Raw genomic sequence first — 13,097 nt, forward strand, 5'->3', positions numbered from 1 at the left:
TCCACATCACTACTTTGCATAAACAACGAGCAAATTACTCCTTAAACTTCCATTCAAATGGAGTATTCCAGCTGTGGTCATTATAACTATTCTTCACTGGTTGATAGAGAATGGGAAGGTATACAATTAAGGTTTCATGGGTATATAGTATTCTCGAAAGGGCTGGAAAGAGGCAAGTCTATGACATGATTGAATAAATGGTACTTGCTGTTCAGGATAAAAGGGTTAGATCAGTCAATTCTGATTCTTTCTCCTTTTCTTATTCACCTTACGTATAGTAGAATCAACCACGACATCGTCAGCTCTGGCCGCCCTCTTCTTTAACTTCTTCGACTCTTGACGCACCGCTGGGGTCTCAGCACCTCCCGCATTTCTCTTCGCCGCCATTCGCACCAGGTTCTTCAATGATGTCGGCGCGTCTTCTTCATGCATGATAACTTCCACCATATTGAAACCCTTTCCAGCTTTTAGCTGCTCATCTTGCATGACATCCAGCAACTCGCCCCAGTTTTCGACTCGCTTATTGAACACCGGGTACTCTGGGTCATTCTCAGGAGCACCAAAGTACCGCGCGGACTCCAAATACCGCCAGGGCTGGACCCAGTTGTATCCTGCATGCATGCCGTTGATATAGCGTTCAATGGTGTACCCATTGTTGTTGATCACAAAGATAGTTATATCCAAGCGATTGCGAATGATGTCTCCGATAGCTTGCACACTCATCTGAAGACTGCCGTCGCCTTCAAACAGAATCGTTCGACCGGCCGGACGGCTTTTTTCCGAGATCATCTCACGTTGGGCAAGGGATGCGCCGCTGGATGCGGCAAGCATATAACCAATCGAAAGCCAGAGGGCGGAGTTGATCACTGTTGTTTGTGGGGGCAAGACGAAGTCTCGTCCACCAGAAGACGAGGTGCCAGTCTCGGTCATGAGAATGTCGCCAGATCGGAAGAAGTTTGAAATGCGTTGCCAGAAAGTATCGTGGTCAATAATTGCATCGCGGGCCGGTTTTACCAAGTCGTCGAGCTGCTTTTTAGGATTTCCAAGGTCTGGGTATGGGCTAATTTGCGGCAGCTTTGATGTATCCAATCGGTCAAGCAGTTTTCGCAGGAGGGTTTTGGCGTTCAGACCGCGATAGTACGCTCCACAGACCTCGACCCCGTTTTGGTGTACCTCAATGGTCAAGTTGCGTTTCGTCAATGTAGTGAAGCTGTATGTATTGGTGTCTGCGTTTAATGGTGCAATGCGGACAACCAGGTCACAGGAGTTCACCCAAGGCACATATTTCTCTTTACCTGCAGCCCCTGCGTAGATGCCATGAAAGTTCGGATATGTCTCATTGATGATTCCCTTTCCAAATGGTGTTGTTGAGGTTGGGAATCCAGTGACACGAACAAGCTCATCTGCCTCAGAGCTTATTCCATACCGAGGGGCAAAGCCATCGACAATAATGAAGGGCTGTTTGGCAGCATACAGTCGCTTGAGGATATCTTCAATGGCAACATTTTCGATAACTGCATCATTCGGTGAAACAGACAAATCAATTGGTTGTTCAAGCTTGGAAGCTGGAATCCGAGCCTTGACCAGGTCTGTAGGTAGTTCAATGTAGACAGGTCTGCTTTGGCGCAGGCATTGGCGCAGAGTCTCATCGATCAAGGCAGGAGCAGCCTCTTTATCTCTCAGATTTGCCTGGGCACATGTGAACTTCGCGTAGATGTCTGCATTCAGGCGGAAATTTCCATCGCCAAATGAATGGTGTAGACAAAGACCCTGATCCTGGGATGCGGTCGATGGGACACCGACAATATGAACCACCGGGGCCTTCTCTGCATATGCTCCACCAACCGCATTTAGGGCAGACAATTCTCCAACTCCAAATGCGGTTATCAATGCTGATAGCCCTTTGATTCTGGCGTAGCCATCGGCTGCATATCCAGCATTGAGTTCGTTGGCATTACCAACCCAGTGTAGTCCCGAAGGCTCAACATAATCTAGGGCAACTAAGTTGTAGTCCCCAGGAACACCGTGAATACTGCGTACCCCAAGCTGATGCAGTCTGAGGAAAAGATATTCTGCGAGGGTAACTTCCTTGGCCATTGTTATTGTAGCGAGCTAGTGAAGTTGCCTTTTTTTTATCACCACTTTCTAGATGGCAGGGTTGAGTCAAGAAAGAATTATCCAGCAACAGGACAAAGAAGAATAAATGGCAGGAAGAGAAGTGGTACCTTCTTCTCTTTTTTAGAATATTCGTTTGCTTATCAGACTGTCATTTTATATTATTTATAGCCAAGTAAGTGAATACCGCGGGAAATGCGGAATTTTCACATATGATCCTTCTGCCTATCTTCACCATAAGATGAGGATCAGTTGTGCGCCTCCTTAATATAAGATCCACACTACCAACCCAGACGTATAGTATATTAGAACTATACAAGCAGTGTCTTCCGAAGGCAGTAAAAGATCCGACCACGGGAGGCATAATTTCACCCGCGTAGAGCCGAAAATTATCCGAATATCCTATCAGCAAAACGCACAATTGCGGCATCATGAATGAATACAGCTAATTGCAAGATCTCTTCGCGGGATTTTGTGTGGGTTCTAGCTCGTGGAGACTTGTAAAACGCTGAAGGAGAATTGTAAAGTTTGAGTAACCCAATTAGGAAGAAGGCCAAGCCACCCAGGAAGAAAACGCTTGTTTTATATTACCTTTGCAGCGATCTATCCTCTATTAGGGCGCTTGATTTAAGACATATTCATTAAGGCCCATAAGGACCAGCGATTTAGGGTTTAGCGACTCTAGTTTTTTACTCAAGGATGTTAGTTGCAGGTCGCTCTGGGCTTAAAATGTTTCAGGTCTCCCCGAGCGTCTTACGAGTCTTAACGGGCCGCTAGTCCAATCTTGTAGACTACACTACGGAGTAGGAAACACGCGAATCTATTCATACCGCTTCTTGCCAAGTTTCGGGGCCGCTAGTAACGTAACCGAGTGAGAACGCACCTGGATCATTTTGACATTGCCCCTTATCTACAAAGATCAATTGGATTAAAAATAAATGAGCGGCGTCTTGCTTATCATAGGACCAATTTCGCTCTTCTTTCTCCGCGCACGTACCGAGTCTACTAGTCAATGCGACGGATAAGCATCCTTACAACCCACTATACCGTGACCGACAAGCGGGCCGCGCCGGCCGGGATGGAAACATTTACTCCGTAGTGGAATAAAGAAAAAAAGAGTGAAGATCACGAAAACATTGTTCACAAGAAGGTGTGTGCTGGAGTCATAGCTTGGAAAACTAAATACACTGATTTTCCGGGGTAGGACGTTATCGATAGGTGTAGTGTTAGTGTCTGGTCTGCCTACATGGGTGGATAGAGACACCCTGGTCATTCGGATGCATCCGTCAAAGCAATTACCCGCTATTGAGTTCATTATATAGTGTTTATGTCGGCATTGGTAGTGGATGGTGTCGGCCGCGCTAAAAGTCCCACGGCTCTCGGTGGCTGCAATGATAGTTGGTGTGTGACAGGGTTGGGAAATTACTCCGCAGGAGACGCCGGCGTTGCAGGGTTTATTGATGTTGATGGAGCCATCTTGCAGCACTAGGGACCGGTGCTACGTGAAGGATCGTCCCTGTAGCGCTTGATATTGGCGCTACGAATGTTTGTTGATGTTGATGTGCACATCCTATAGGACTCGGGACCGATAGTGCCGGGTTGTAAAACTAAGGTAAGAAAAAGCAAAACCAGCTCAGGTTATGGCTCTGGATTACTGGCATAAACAAAACAGTTACCAGTTATTATGCTGGTAGCAAAGAGAAAGAAAAGGTTGATATTCTGTAGCGACGGCAGCCGCCTAAGAGGGCTACCACGTGGTTTGTAGAGAGCGGTGTACCGGTCGGGTTACGTGAGGCCCTCGGGAGCTTCCCGGATACGACCCGAACAAAACAAAGCTGTCTCCAAATTTCCAAGTCGCGCACACTGTATTGTAGAACCAGAATTTTCTTTCCCGACGCAATCGTCACAGACTTGTGCATCTTACAGCCGGAACCTTCTTTCCGTCATCTGTAGCGATCCCGTTAACTCATGCTGGGATCGCGTACATACTAACCGGCCATGTCCGGGTATGTCGGTAGCCATAACGATGCTATCAAAGCGGCTACTCTCGGGTATTTCTGTGGAGTGGAATGGCGTGATGCCTATTGTTTCCTCTTCTAAGTCTGCAATTTCGGTGACGAATCTCGCGATCAGCTGGCCTTACCACATTCCTTCTTGGCAATTGGTTTGTTTGAGGAGTGAGATAGCATCGCGTCGGGCGGGTGGGTCGCGGCATTTCATTGCGATGAGGTAGAGGGAAGGGATTGCGCCTGAGTCCAGAGTGAACGCCAGGGGTGATTGTGATAAGGGTGTGGTGCTAGCGCCATGAATGAATAGCTTCGATAGGTAGACAATGCGACGGAAAAGGTCATTGAATTCATCGCAAGCTACTTCATGGGTACTCCGACAGGTGCATACAATGAAGTATATATAGAAGTGCTGAATCTCAAGGAGCATGACCGACTGCGCGTATGCGGACGATGAATTCTGAGGAAGTTCTTTGAAAAGGAAAATCCACCTCTAACTCAAACCGCAAACTGGCTTGTCGCCCTATCAAACCAGGCTGGAATGCTAAGTCGATTGTTTTCGTGCGTGCATGGTGTATACAATGCCGAGCTGCCAAATCCAAGTTGTGGTCTTCCATCCCCACAGCAGCGCGATGGATCAGCTCCCCTCGAAAGCGAAGGGCAGCATTGTATAGACAGCTCAGAGAGTTCCGGGCTTCCGCCACGCAAGAGAAGCCCGTTGGTGAAATCAGATTTGGTAGCGGGCTGTTAAAAGACGCGAGGCCCAGAACTGGACTTGGCTCCCCGAACATGGTTGATTCGTAGTCCAGTCGAGTGAATATGCTTTCTACCTGGCCAATGGGCGAAGCCGACATGAAACACAACATATCTGTCTCTCGGCCTGTTTTTAACATCAAAAGAACGCGAAGACCCGTCCTTAGATGGGCAATAGCGCCGACTCTATGCCCTTGTAACATTTCCAAACAGATAAACAACAGACAATACGTTAAAGCAAACTGGCCACAGGAGTCTCGTGCCTGATCAAGTCGTCTTCGGGGTAGATCCGCGGATTTGATGTATTGTCTTATCGCGAATGGCATTCCTGGGTCAAGTAAAATCCTAACCTGAAGCGAGCGACACCGGCCTCTCATGGAGCGATGCAAGGCACCCACTGCAACGGCAGCGTGAAGAATACAGGGTTCAGACTGACTAAACTGCAAGATTGTCTGATTTCACAATTGGGAGCTGAAACATCCTGGTATTTCGTTTGCTGTGTAATGTTGGAAGAAGGTGAAGCTTTAGTATTTAATGGAAGAGAGATTTGGGAAGGACTGAATACAGCCACATAGTTGGGCGCCGGTTATATAACTCTGTCGCCCATGCCGATAAAGGCGTCTTTTGCCCTTTCTTTCTAAGGCTTCTCTACGGACATCAGAACTGGGTAGCTCATACCCGTGGCAGGCTCGTCCCGTGGAAGTACAGCATTCGCATGAAGGCCGCGCCTCATCATGTTTAACTTTCCGGATTCTATTAAGACATTTGAATGTAGAATATAGCAATATATCAAGATGCTTACCTGCACTTCCGACAGCCTGTTCGGCCTCGGGATCTCTTTGTTGTCACCGGCATGGTCAGTTACCCATTGAAGACAGGATGGGTTGTGCATACGGTATTCCCCACGATGATATCTACGCGAAGCAGCCAAAGATAAATTGATAACTCTTCAAATTATGGTTATGGCTTTGATGCAATATCCGATTCTTTAGCGGGCTGCAGCCAAGAGAATTTTGGGGGCCAGCAGACTACGCCATCTCATTGGCCTGCTCGCTAATGAATGCTCGATAGCTAATCACTCTCATGTGTAAATTATATCAGCCGGGTAAAGGCCCTTTTAAAATGGAAGTATTCCCAGTGGAGTATTGGCTCTGTAGCGGTTGTGTGTAATACGTAGAACCCTCCGTCGTTGTTTATAAAAGGACTCCCAATCCCAACCAATATAAACCAAAACGACACCGATTCTCAACCTTTATCGTGCTTATACCAAGACTTTTTGGCTAGTCAGAGCTCATACCTGTCGACATGTCAACCCCAATCCAGATGATTCGCATCCACTACAAAACCAAGTCCCTCTTACTACTGGACTCGGACAACAAAACACCTCTCTACACCGTGAACGTGTGCCGGCAAACACCTCAAATGCAACTTGCCTGACTAAACAGGTCACCGGGTTCTGTGCATGGCAATGTCAGTCTCTGTACTGCATCATTCAAGATACTCGGCATGGACGTCAAACTCTCTCTGCACGGCGATGAAGCCCATCTTCGACGTCCGAGCGCTTTTACACGCACCTATTGGTTTGATAACATTGCACTTCAAGGAAATACCCTGCACTGGGAACACCCACTGAGAACCCGACGGTGCATTGGCGGGTGATTTTAAGCTTGTAGATCAGGACAGTGGTTAAGTACTCTCTCGATTTAGGCATAGGCTGTGGACTGTTGAGGAGGTTGGGTCGTTTGATATGGTCGGGGATTTATCAGAGACTTTCAAGGAAGAGACTCTTATTAGCGAATTGGCGGTGCTTGCTATGGTGCAGAGCTTGAATTTGGCTGGGATGGTTTTGATGGGGAGTCCATGATCACCAAGAAGGGTCGGGTCTGACCGCAACTTTATTATGAATTACTCCTGTGATTCGGTGATTTAGATAATTCGCAGGCTATGAGCGACGTTGGATTTCCATTCTGATTTTGGAATTTGCTGAATCACTCCATGCCTAGATACCTAGGTAAAAGAGTCAGCACATGTTGATCGGTACTCTACAGTACTATGTGTGTGAGTTAATTCATTTACCCCCGACTCCCACCTCAAAAGCAACATATAGGCTACAACATTTATGTATATCCGTGAACGTACATATGTAGTACGTATATGTACGTATCCCCTAAGGTACACCTTACGTCTCTGCCCAGTGAACATTGGGGGCACTGGCACGACGCTAATAGCCGATTCGACGCTAGCGAAGCCGCTAATTGCCTGGTATTCTAAATTTCTATTTTTATGGTACGCCTAGTCCTACTCGCAGGGTTTTTTTGTTTGGTTGGAATTTCTGGAAATGCAATTGGTGCCTTTTTTTGTTGGTTCAACGTACGAGGCACCTATCCGAGCAAAGTGCCCAATTCACTTCTATTTTAAGAGGTGCTATCAGAAGATCTACTGCAACCCGAATCACAATCACATCGTATTCAAAAGCGGCTATACATTTGGGTAAAGCTTTGAGCAACTATTGAACTACGAAAATATAAAGACTTCCATAGAGCCCGGTATAGACTAGATTTAAAGAAGAACCCTATTGCGACCAATTTTTCAGCAATAATCGGCCCAATTAGCAGAATATTTAGCCATCTTGGCTAACGTCACTTGCAATGCCCTCTAACAAAGACCGAATATATGTTGTTCTCCATGCACGAAGGGGCAGATCAATCATGCCAGGCAAGGAAGACACGTGAGATCACCATCCATGATGTTGTTTAGCTTCAAGCAGCCAGCAAGGTTAATACCATATCTTGACTAGGTACCATTGGTCCCTGATTGTAGGGCCCAAGTTTGAAAGAGAGAATAGCACGGGTTTCTGTTACCACGCGAACGAGAGTCCAAAGTTGGGAGGAGGCTCTGAGTGGCATTTCGAAGAGATCGAGTGTTCACTTACCGCTACTAGAATGTTACTTGTTCGTATCATGATTGGGAAGGTATTGGATGGATATCATGTAGCTGAGATTATGCGCAATACGCCTGTCCGACAGGGTCGACCGGGATGGAATTGTGTTGCGTGGGTAAAGGAGGCTTTGGAAACGCTCAAGGCCGATCACAAGGCTTTAGGCACGAGCATACTTGAGTGGAGCACAGTGCGCAATGAAGCAATGGCTTACTGCCAACGGAAGAGAGATCAACACCGTTTTGATGGTCGGGGGATTTTGATATGAGAAAGGTTCCAACTTATGACTTGTTGGAAAAAAAGGAGATTGTCGCTTGAGCTATTGAGGCAGATTAAGTCCAATATATCAGAAGCGCAATTGACGCAGCCGCTCCAATAAGGTGTTGCCCTATCAAGGAGAGGTGGTTTCTAGTATATGCACGCCTTCGACGCCATAAGAATAACATAAAGTATATTTCTTATAATACTTCATATTGGAATCCAACCTGAATATATACATATATATATAACTTCACTGTTAACAACTTGAGGAACAACATGCCATCGCTGTTTTATTTCCACCAATTATATATTCTGTAGCTACTTCTAAAGATCCGGGCAGCTGTAATAGTAAAATAGTCCCAAATAGGAAATCAACAATCATCGTGACGTCAATGCAATGGAAATAATTCAAGTATCTTGCCTCACGGATTTATATTATTCAAGTATGATTTCTATTTTGTGTCGTTTGAAGGCTCCATTATCAAACACTCATTCACAATTCGTGAATACAACCTTCGAACTCAACATACATACGGCAAAATGGCAAACCCCGGAAAGAGCTGTTGCGATAATGGAAATGAACTCCCAGGCGATCCACGAACAATGAAGAGTCGAGTCCTCGAAAGCGGAGCTGCAATGATCCAAGACTTCACTCCAGTAAAACAAATCTGCGCACATCTCAATGCGTTCCACATTTACACCAACGATCCAACCCGATGCGTTGAAGCCAATCACTATTGCACCCATTTAACTGAGGGTATGTAACAACAGTCTTATTTATAGACAAAACCCACCGAATGACCCAAGTACTTGACATTAATATCTCACTCAGATGTCCGCCAATGTCTGATCTACGACTCGCCCAATGCAAATGCCCGCCTCATCGGCGTGGAATACATGGTCTCGCCGCGCATTTTCGCGAGTCTTCCCACCGAAGAGCGTAAGCTCTGGCACACGCACGAGTTCGAGGTCAAGAGCGGCATGCTGATCATGCCAGCACCGGCTGGTGTGCCCGATGCTGTATGGGAAGCGGCCGAGACGGCGGAGATGCAGGATGTTGCGCCTATCTATGGCAAGACTTATCATTTCTGGCAGATTGATCGTGGAGACCCTGTCCCCCTAGGCCAGCCGCAGTTGATGGGTAGCTTTCTATCGAATGAGAGCGTGAAGGTAGCTCATCCTGCGGGGTTGGATTCGTTGTTGGAGGATCGGGATAAGAGGTACGGGGTGGATCATCACCAGAAGGCAAAGAAGAGGGAGGGCATTGAGGCGGTCGAGAAGCATCCCGGTATGTATTGTGCTTGTTAATTGACTTTGCTTGAACTTGGACTGACATGGCTGTTAGATGCTGATTCGTGGTTCATAAAGCAAACTTGATTTGACACATAGTTAAATGTCAATTGATATTGTTGAAGGATGCTACAAAAGAACTTAATTGAGGATGAGAAATCGAAAATGATAATAAATTGTCTAACTGAGATGTCTCCCCACTATGCATGCCTCACGAACCCAGTCCCATAATGAAATGGGGTCGAAGCGAGGCACACTGGGGGACAGTCTATCTAACAAGATAGGCTGGTTGTGTTCATCTTGCTTCATATTCCACACGTGCTCGTCCTGGTTATGTATTTCGGCGACGGCAAGCTCTAGCATTTGGAGAAGCGAACATCCCGAAAGGGATTGGGGGTATGGGTATGGGTTATGGGGTATGGAGAATATATGGAAAGGATATCGACTGTTTAAACATCTCTAGTGATCGTAGAGGTGCTCAATCGAGGCATGAAAGAAAACCCAGGTCCCTCTCAGCCCAGCACCCAAACATTAATGGGCAGCTGATATAGCTGGAAGGCTCCTGAGTATCAAAATTCAATGCGACGGCAATATCCTGCCAACCACTGGTTCAAGACACAGGACATATTGACTGATGATGGGAGAAGAGGAAAAAGCGAAGCAAAAAAATGGAATTTAAATGCTCCTGGCGGTCACATGACTGATTCCGACCGCGGAACAGTTGATGCAGCTCAATCTGAGCAAGATTCCATGTTTCCAATTCCCCACAGATGGAACACTTAATCCGGTCAGCAATACAGGCTGCCAATCTGCGCACCATTGGTCGGCTTGCGCTCCATGGCACCAGCACATTCTGCGCCTGCGCGCTGATCTGGGAGCACCTGATAACTGTCCAGCTCAGCGAGGGCCCGTCGATGTACCCTACTTTCGACGTACGAGGCGACTGGCTCCTGATATCGCGCGTCCACCGCAACGGAAAAGGAATCGAAGTCGGAGATGTCGTGCGCTACGGTCACCCGAACTTTCAAGGCGTGCATGTGGCCAAGCGTGTAGTAGGAATGCCTGGGGATTTTGTCTGTCAAGACAAGCCGCTTAGTACGAGTATTGGCAAGGAGGGGAATATGATTCAGGTGGGTTATGTGTTTTGGTTCTGATTGGGTTCAATTGCTGACTTGGTGATGTTTTGTGTAGATCCCCGAAGGTCATGTCTTTCTAGCCGGCGACAATCTTCCCTGGTCTAGGGATTCGAGGAATTACGGTCCAGTGCCCATGGGTCTCATTAATGGAAAGATAATTGCCAGGGTATGGCCTTTGTCGAAGATGGAGTGGGTGACCAATCCGTTGAAACCGGCGCAACTGGATTCCCAGAACATTTGAGGATTATACAGTGTACATTATACCAGACGGGTGGATTACGGTTTGCCGATGTGTGGCACTCGGGCCCATTTTGTTTAAGCATACGCATGGAGTTTGGTTGGAAAGGATTAAAACAGTGTGCATATTCATACATATATCAAATTGTACAATACAAAGGCTTGAAGACAAACAAGATCAGCGGAACGAAGAGGGGTTACGTCTCTTATAGGGCAGAGGCTCGACTCTCTTGCGGCGCAGCTCCACATTGGCACCGTCGAATCCGATCTCCTTCATAACCTCCAGGGTCGTGTCGTCCCATTGGGTACGGAACAGGTGAGCACCGATGGCCTTGAGGTGGTAACGGGACTGGAGAGTGCGAAGCAGAGTGTTGTCGCGGCTGCTCTCCTTAGCCTTCACGGCGGCAAAGTCGAGAGGCTGGGCATCCTTCTGCTCCATGATGAAGAGAGAAAGACGGTGGTAGGGACTTCCCTTCTGGGCAACAGGTGGTAGCCAGGGGAGAACGACCTGGGAATCTTCCAAAAGCTGCGCAAGATCGACCTTGGTGGCGGTGGCCGAGATGGGGACGTTGACAGCCAGGAAGTGTGTCTTATAATCGAAGTTGTCGTTCTCGACGTTGGGGACATCAGGGTCAACAACTGCAATAGTGACCAACTTTTCACCACCCTCGAACATTTGCACATCGAGTTTAGGCGCGCTTGTGCTAAGCTTCGCTTCGACGAATTCACCGGCTTGGACTTGTCGCTTGCCGAAGTACAACTTTGTTTCGACGACGGGGTCGCAGTGAGGCAGGACATCGGGAATGACCTTCATCTGGGTGATACGCTGGACCTGAATCTTGCGGCGGTATTCACGCCATTTGCGGTCTGCCAAAAAGCGGTAGATGGGCTTGGACATGTCACCTGAATCGATAGAAAACAAACGATTAGCCTCAGCCCAATTTGATTAGTTGACCCAGAGATGATTACCTTCATTATCTTCAAACTTTCGCTTGACAAGGGGGTCGTTAATATCGGCCAGAACCTTGAGGCGCTCCAAGTGTAATTGCATCGCAGTAACACGGGACTTCTTCGCCTTTTCTCCTCCGGCCTCCTCAACAGACAAAGCCTCCTGTCTGGCAAGGCGCTGTCTCATCGTCTCAATCTCCTTCAACTTTTCTTCGCGGTCCGCAAGCAAAATCTTCCGGGCTTCTTGGAAACATTGGTAGGGGAGCTGTTCGAAAGGAATGTTCTCGGAATCTTGGAGCGCGGCACGGCGACGACGAGATCCAATGGGGGCGGTTCCCTGTCGGAGCAACCGTCGTTCAAGACGGGGACTCGTCACAAGAGAGGGATCGGGTGCCTTGTGGAAAGGTTGGCTCGGAGTTTCAGCTTCGGGCTCTCGAACGTTGGCGGTCGACTGGAAGGCTCGCGTTTGGAGCTGAACTCCAGCCACGCCTCTAGAGTAGGTATTGCGAAGGCATTGGAGCAGAGGCTTCGAAGCCCGCTCGCAGTGGGCCATGATTCGAGGGATTGGGGGTTGTGATGGGCTTGGCCTTGAGGTTCCGATGTTGTTGTCTTCCCGGGGAACTTTTTCTGTTCGGACCTAGCCCATCACGTGACCATCTTAGTGGTAGCTGGGATACATCATGTAAGAAATTATACATCTCTATCTAGTTATATCGAGAACTCCCTTGTATGATATATGATTACTATCCTTGCTAGAAAAATATCCAAAAAGAATATCCAAAAACACATCGAAGTGTCTTGACCTGAACTGAGCCAAATGAACTCCCGAGGTTGGATTTATAGTTCTACATCGTGAAGGACTTAGTCGACATCAACCTGGAGCCTTTCAAGCTTGAAAATAGTGCGATCAATTCATATCCGGATCTTTCTCTTTTTCCTTGCTCGTCTTTCCGTTCTGTTCCACCAAGTCAACGAACTGCCTTCATAGGGCGCGTCGTCTCTCTTCCTCGTATGGATCATCCACAACACCATTACATGTTACACTAATCCGGAGGTAATGTTCGCGAAACAAATTCCACAATAAAATATTAGTCTCAACGCCTGGTCGAGGGTAATACCGATCATCTCCCCAAAAAGCAGCAGCGGCTTGTTCCACTCCTTTTGAATATATTGCCATCCTCCTACATAAATTAAAGTCAAGAACCCACATCGAATGATCTCCGAGAATGTTGGACTCCGTTTTAAGAGGGGAACCATTACAGGGCGGCGCAAGAACAATTTCAATATCGTTCCCATCAATCTCACCAACCCAGTGCATCATGGCGGGAGTTTCAGCCATAACTCTTGCGTACTGATTTATATCATTGGTTGTTATGCCGAGTTCTTCTAATTGATCGATATGAAGTGGGAAAT

The 13,097-nt window shown here is 47.4% G+C and overlaps 6 protein-coding genes across 6 annotated transcripts; 3 read left to right on the forward strand and 3 right to left on the reverse strand.

Moving 5' to 3' along the window:
* Positions 1-234: 234 nt before the first annotated feature.
* N7487_007652 (alpha-keto acid decarboxylase family protein) lies at positions 235-2,097 on the reverse strand (the record flags this gene model as incomplete). The annotated part of the gene is made up of 1 exon (XM_056875382.1): positions 235-2,097. The coding sequence occupies one exon, from the start codon at positions 2,095-2,097 to the stop codon at positions 235-237; it is 1,863 nt and encodes a 620-aa protein (XP_056727570.1).
* A 2,157-nt stretch (positions 2,098-4,254) lies between these two features.
* Positions 4,255-5,309, reverse strand: N7487_007653 (uncharacterized protein; the record flags this gene model as incomplete). The annotated part of the gene is made up of 2 exons (XM_056875383.1): positions 4,613-5,309; positions 4,255-4,581 (listed from the first exon to the last, which is right to left on the reverse strand). Exons 1-2 carry the CDS (start codon positions 5,249-5,251, stop codon positions 4,255-4,257), a joined length of 966 nt encoding a protein of 321 aa, XP_056727571.1. The 5' UTR covers positions 5,252-5,309.
* Positions 5,310-7,448: 2,139 nt separating this feature from the next.
* Positions 7,449-8,093, forward strand: N7487_007654 (uncharacterized protein). Its single transcript, XM_056875384.1, has 2 exons — positions 7,449-7,602; positions 7,672-8,093. The coding sequence occupies exons 1-2, from the start codon at positions 7,523-7,525 to the stop codon at positions 8,078-8,080; spliced, it is 489 nt and encodes a 162-aa protein (XP_056727572.1). The 5' UTR covers positions 7,449-7,522; the 3' UTR covers positions 8,081-8,093.
* Positions 8,094-8,613: 520 nt separating this feature from the next.
* Positions 8,614-9,450, forward strand: N7487_007655 (OBAP family protein; the record flags this gene model as incomplete). Its single annotated transcript, XM_056875385.1, has 3 exons — positions 8,614-8,830; positions 8,906-9,361; positions 9,419-9,450. 3 exons carry the CDS (start codon positions 8,614-8,616, stop codon positions 9,448-9,450), a joined length of 705 nt encoding a protein of 234 aa, XP_056727573.1.
* Positions 9,451-10,133: 683 nt separating this feature from the next.
* On the forward strand, positions 10,134-10,740 carry N7487_007656 (putative mitochondrial inner membrane protease subunit 1; the record flags this gene model as incomplete). The annotated part of the gene is made up of 2 exons (XM_056875386.1): positions 10,134-10,493; positions 10,555-10,740. 2 exons carry the CDS (start codon positions 10,134-10,136, stop codon positions 10,738-10,740), a joined length of 546 nt encoding a protein of 181 aa, XP_056727574.1.
* Positions 10,741-10,846: 106 nt separating this feature from the next.
* Positions 10,847-12,274, reverse strand: N7487_007657 (mitochondrial 54S ribosomal protein mL38). Its single transcript, XM_056875387.1, has 2 exons — positions 11,706-12,274; positions 10,847-11,639 (listed from the first exon to the last, which is right to left on the reverse strand). The coding sequence occupies exons 1-2, from the start codon at positions 12,235-12,237 to the stop codon at positions 10,915-10,917; spliced, it is 1,257 nt and encodes a 418-aa protein (XP_056727575.1). The 5' UTR covers positions 12,238-12,274; the 3' UTR covers positions 10,847-10,914.
* Positions 12,275-13,097: the final 823 nt, after the last annotated feature.

Source organism: Penicillium crustosum (assembly GCF_028827405.1).
Source record: "Penicillium crustosum strain IBT 35664 chromosome Unknown utg000003l_segment0_segment0, whole genome shotgun sequence".
Lineage (NCBI taxonomy): Eukaryota > Fungi > Ascomycota > Eurotiomycetes > Eurotiales > Aspergillaceae > Penicillium > Penicillium crustosum.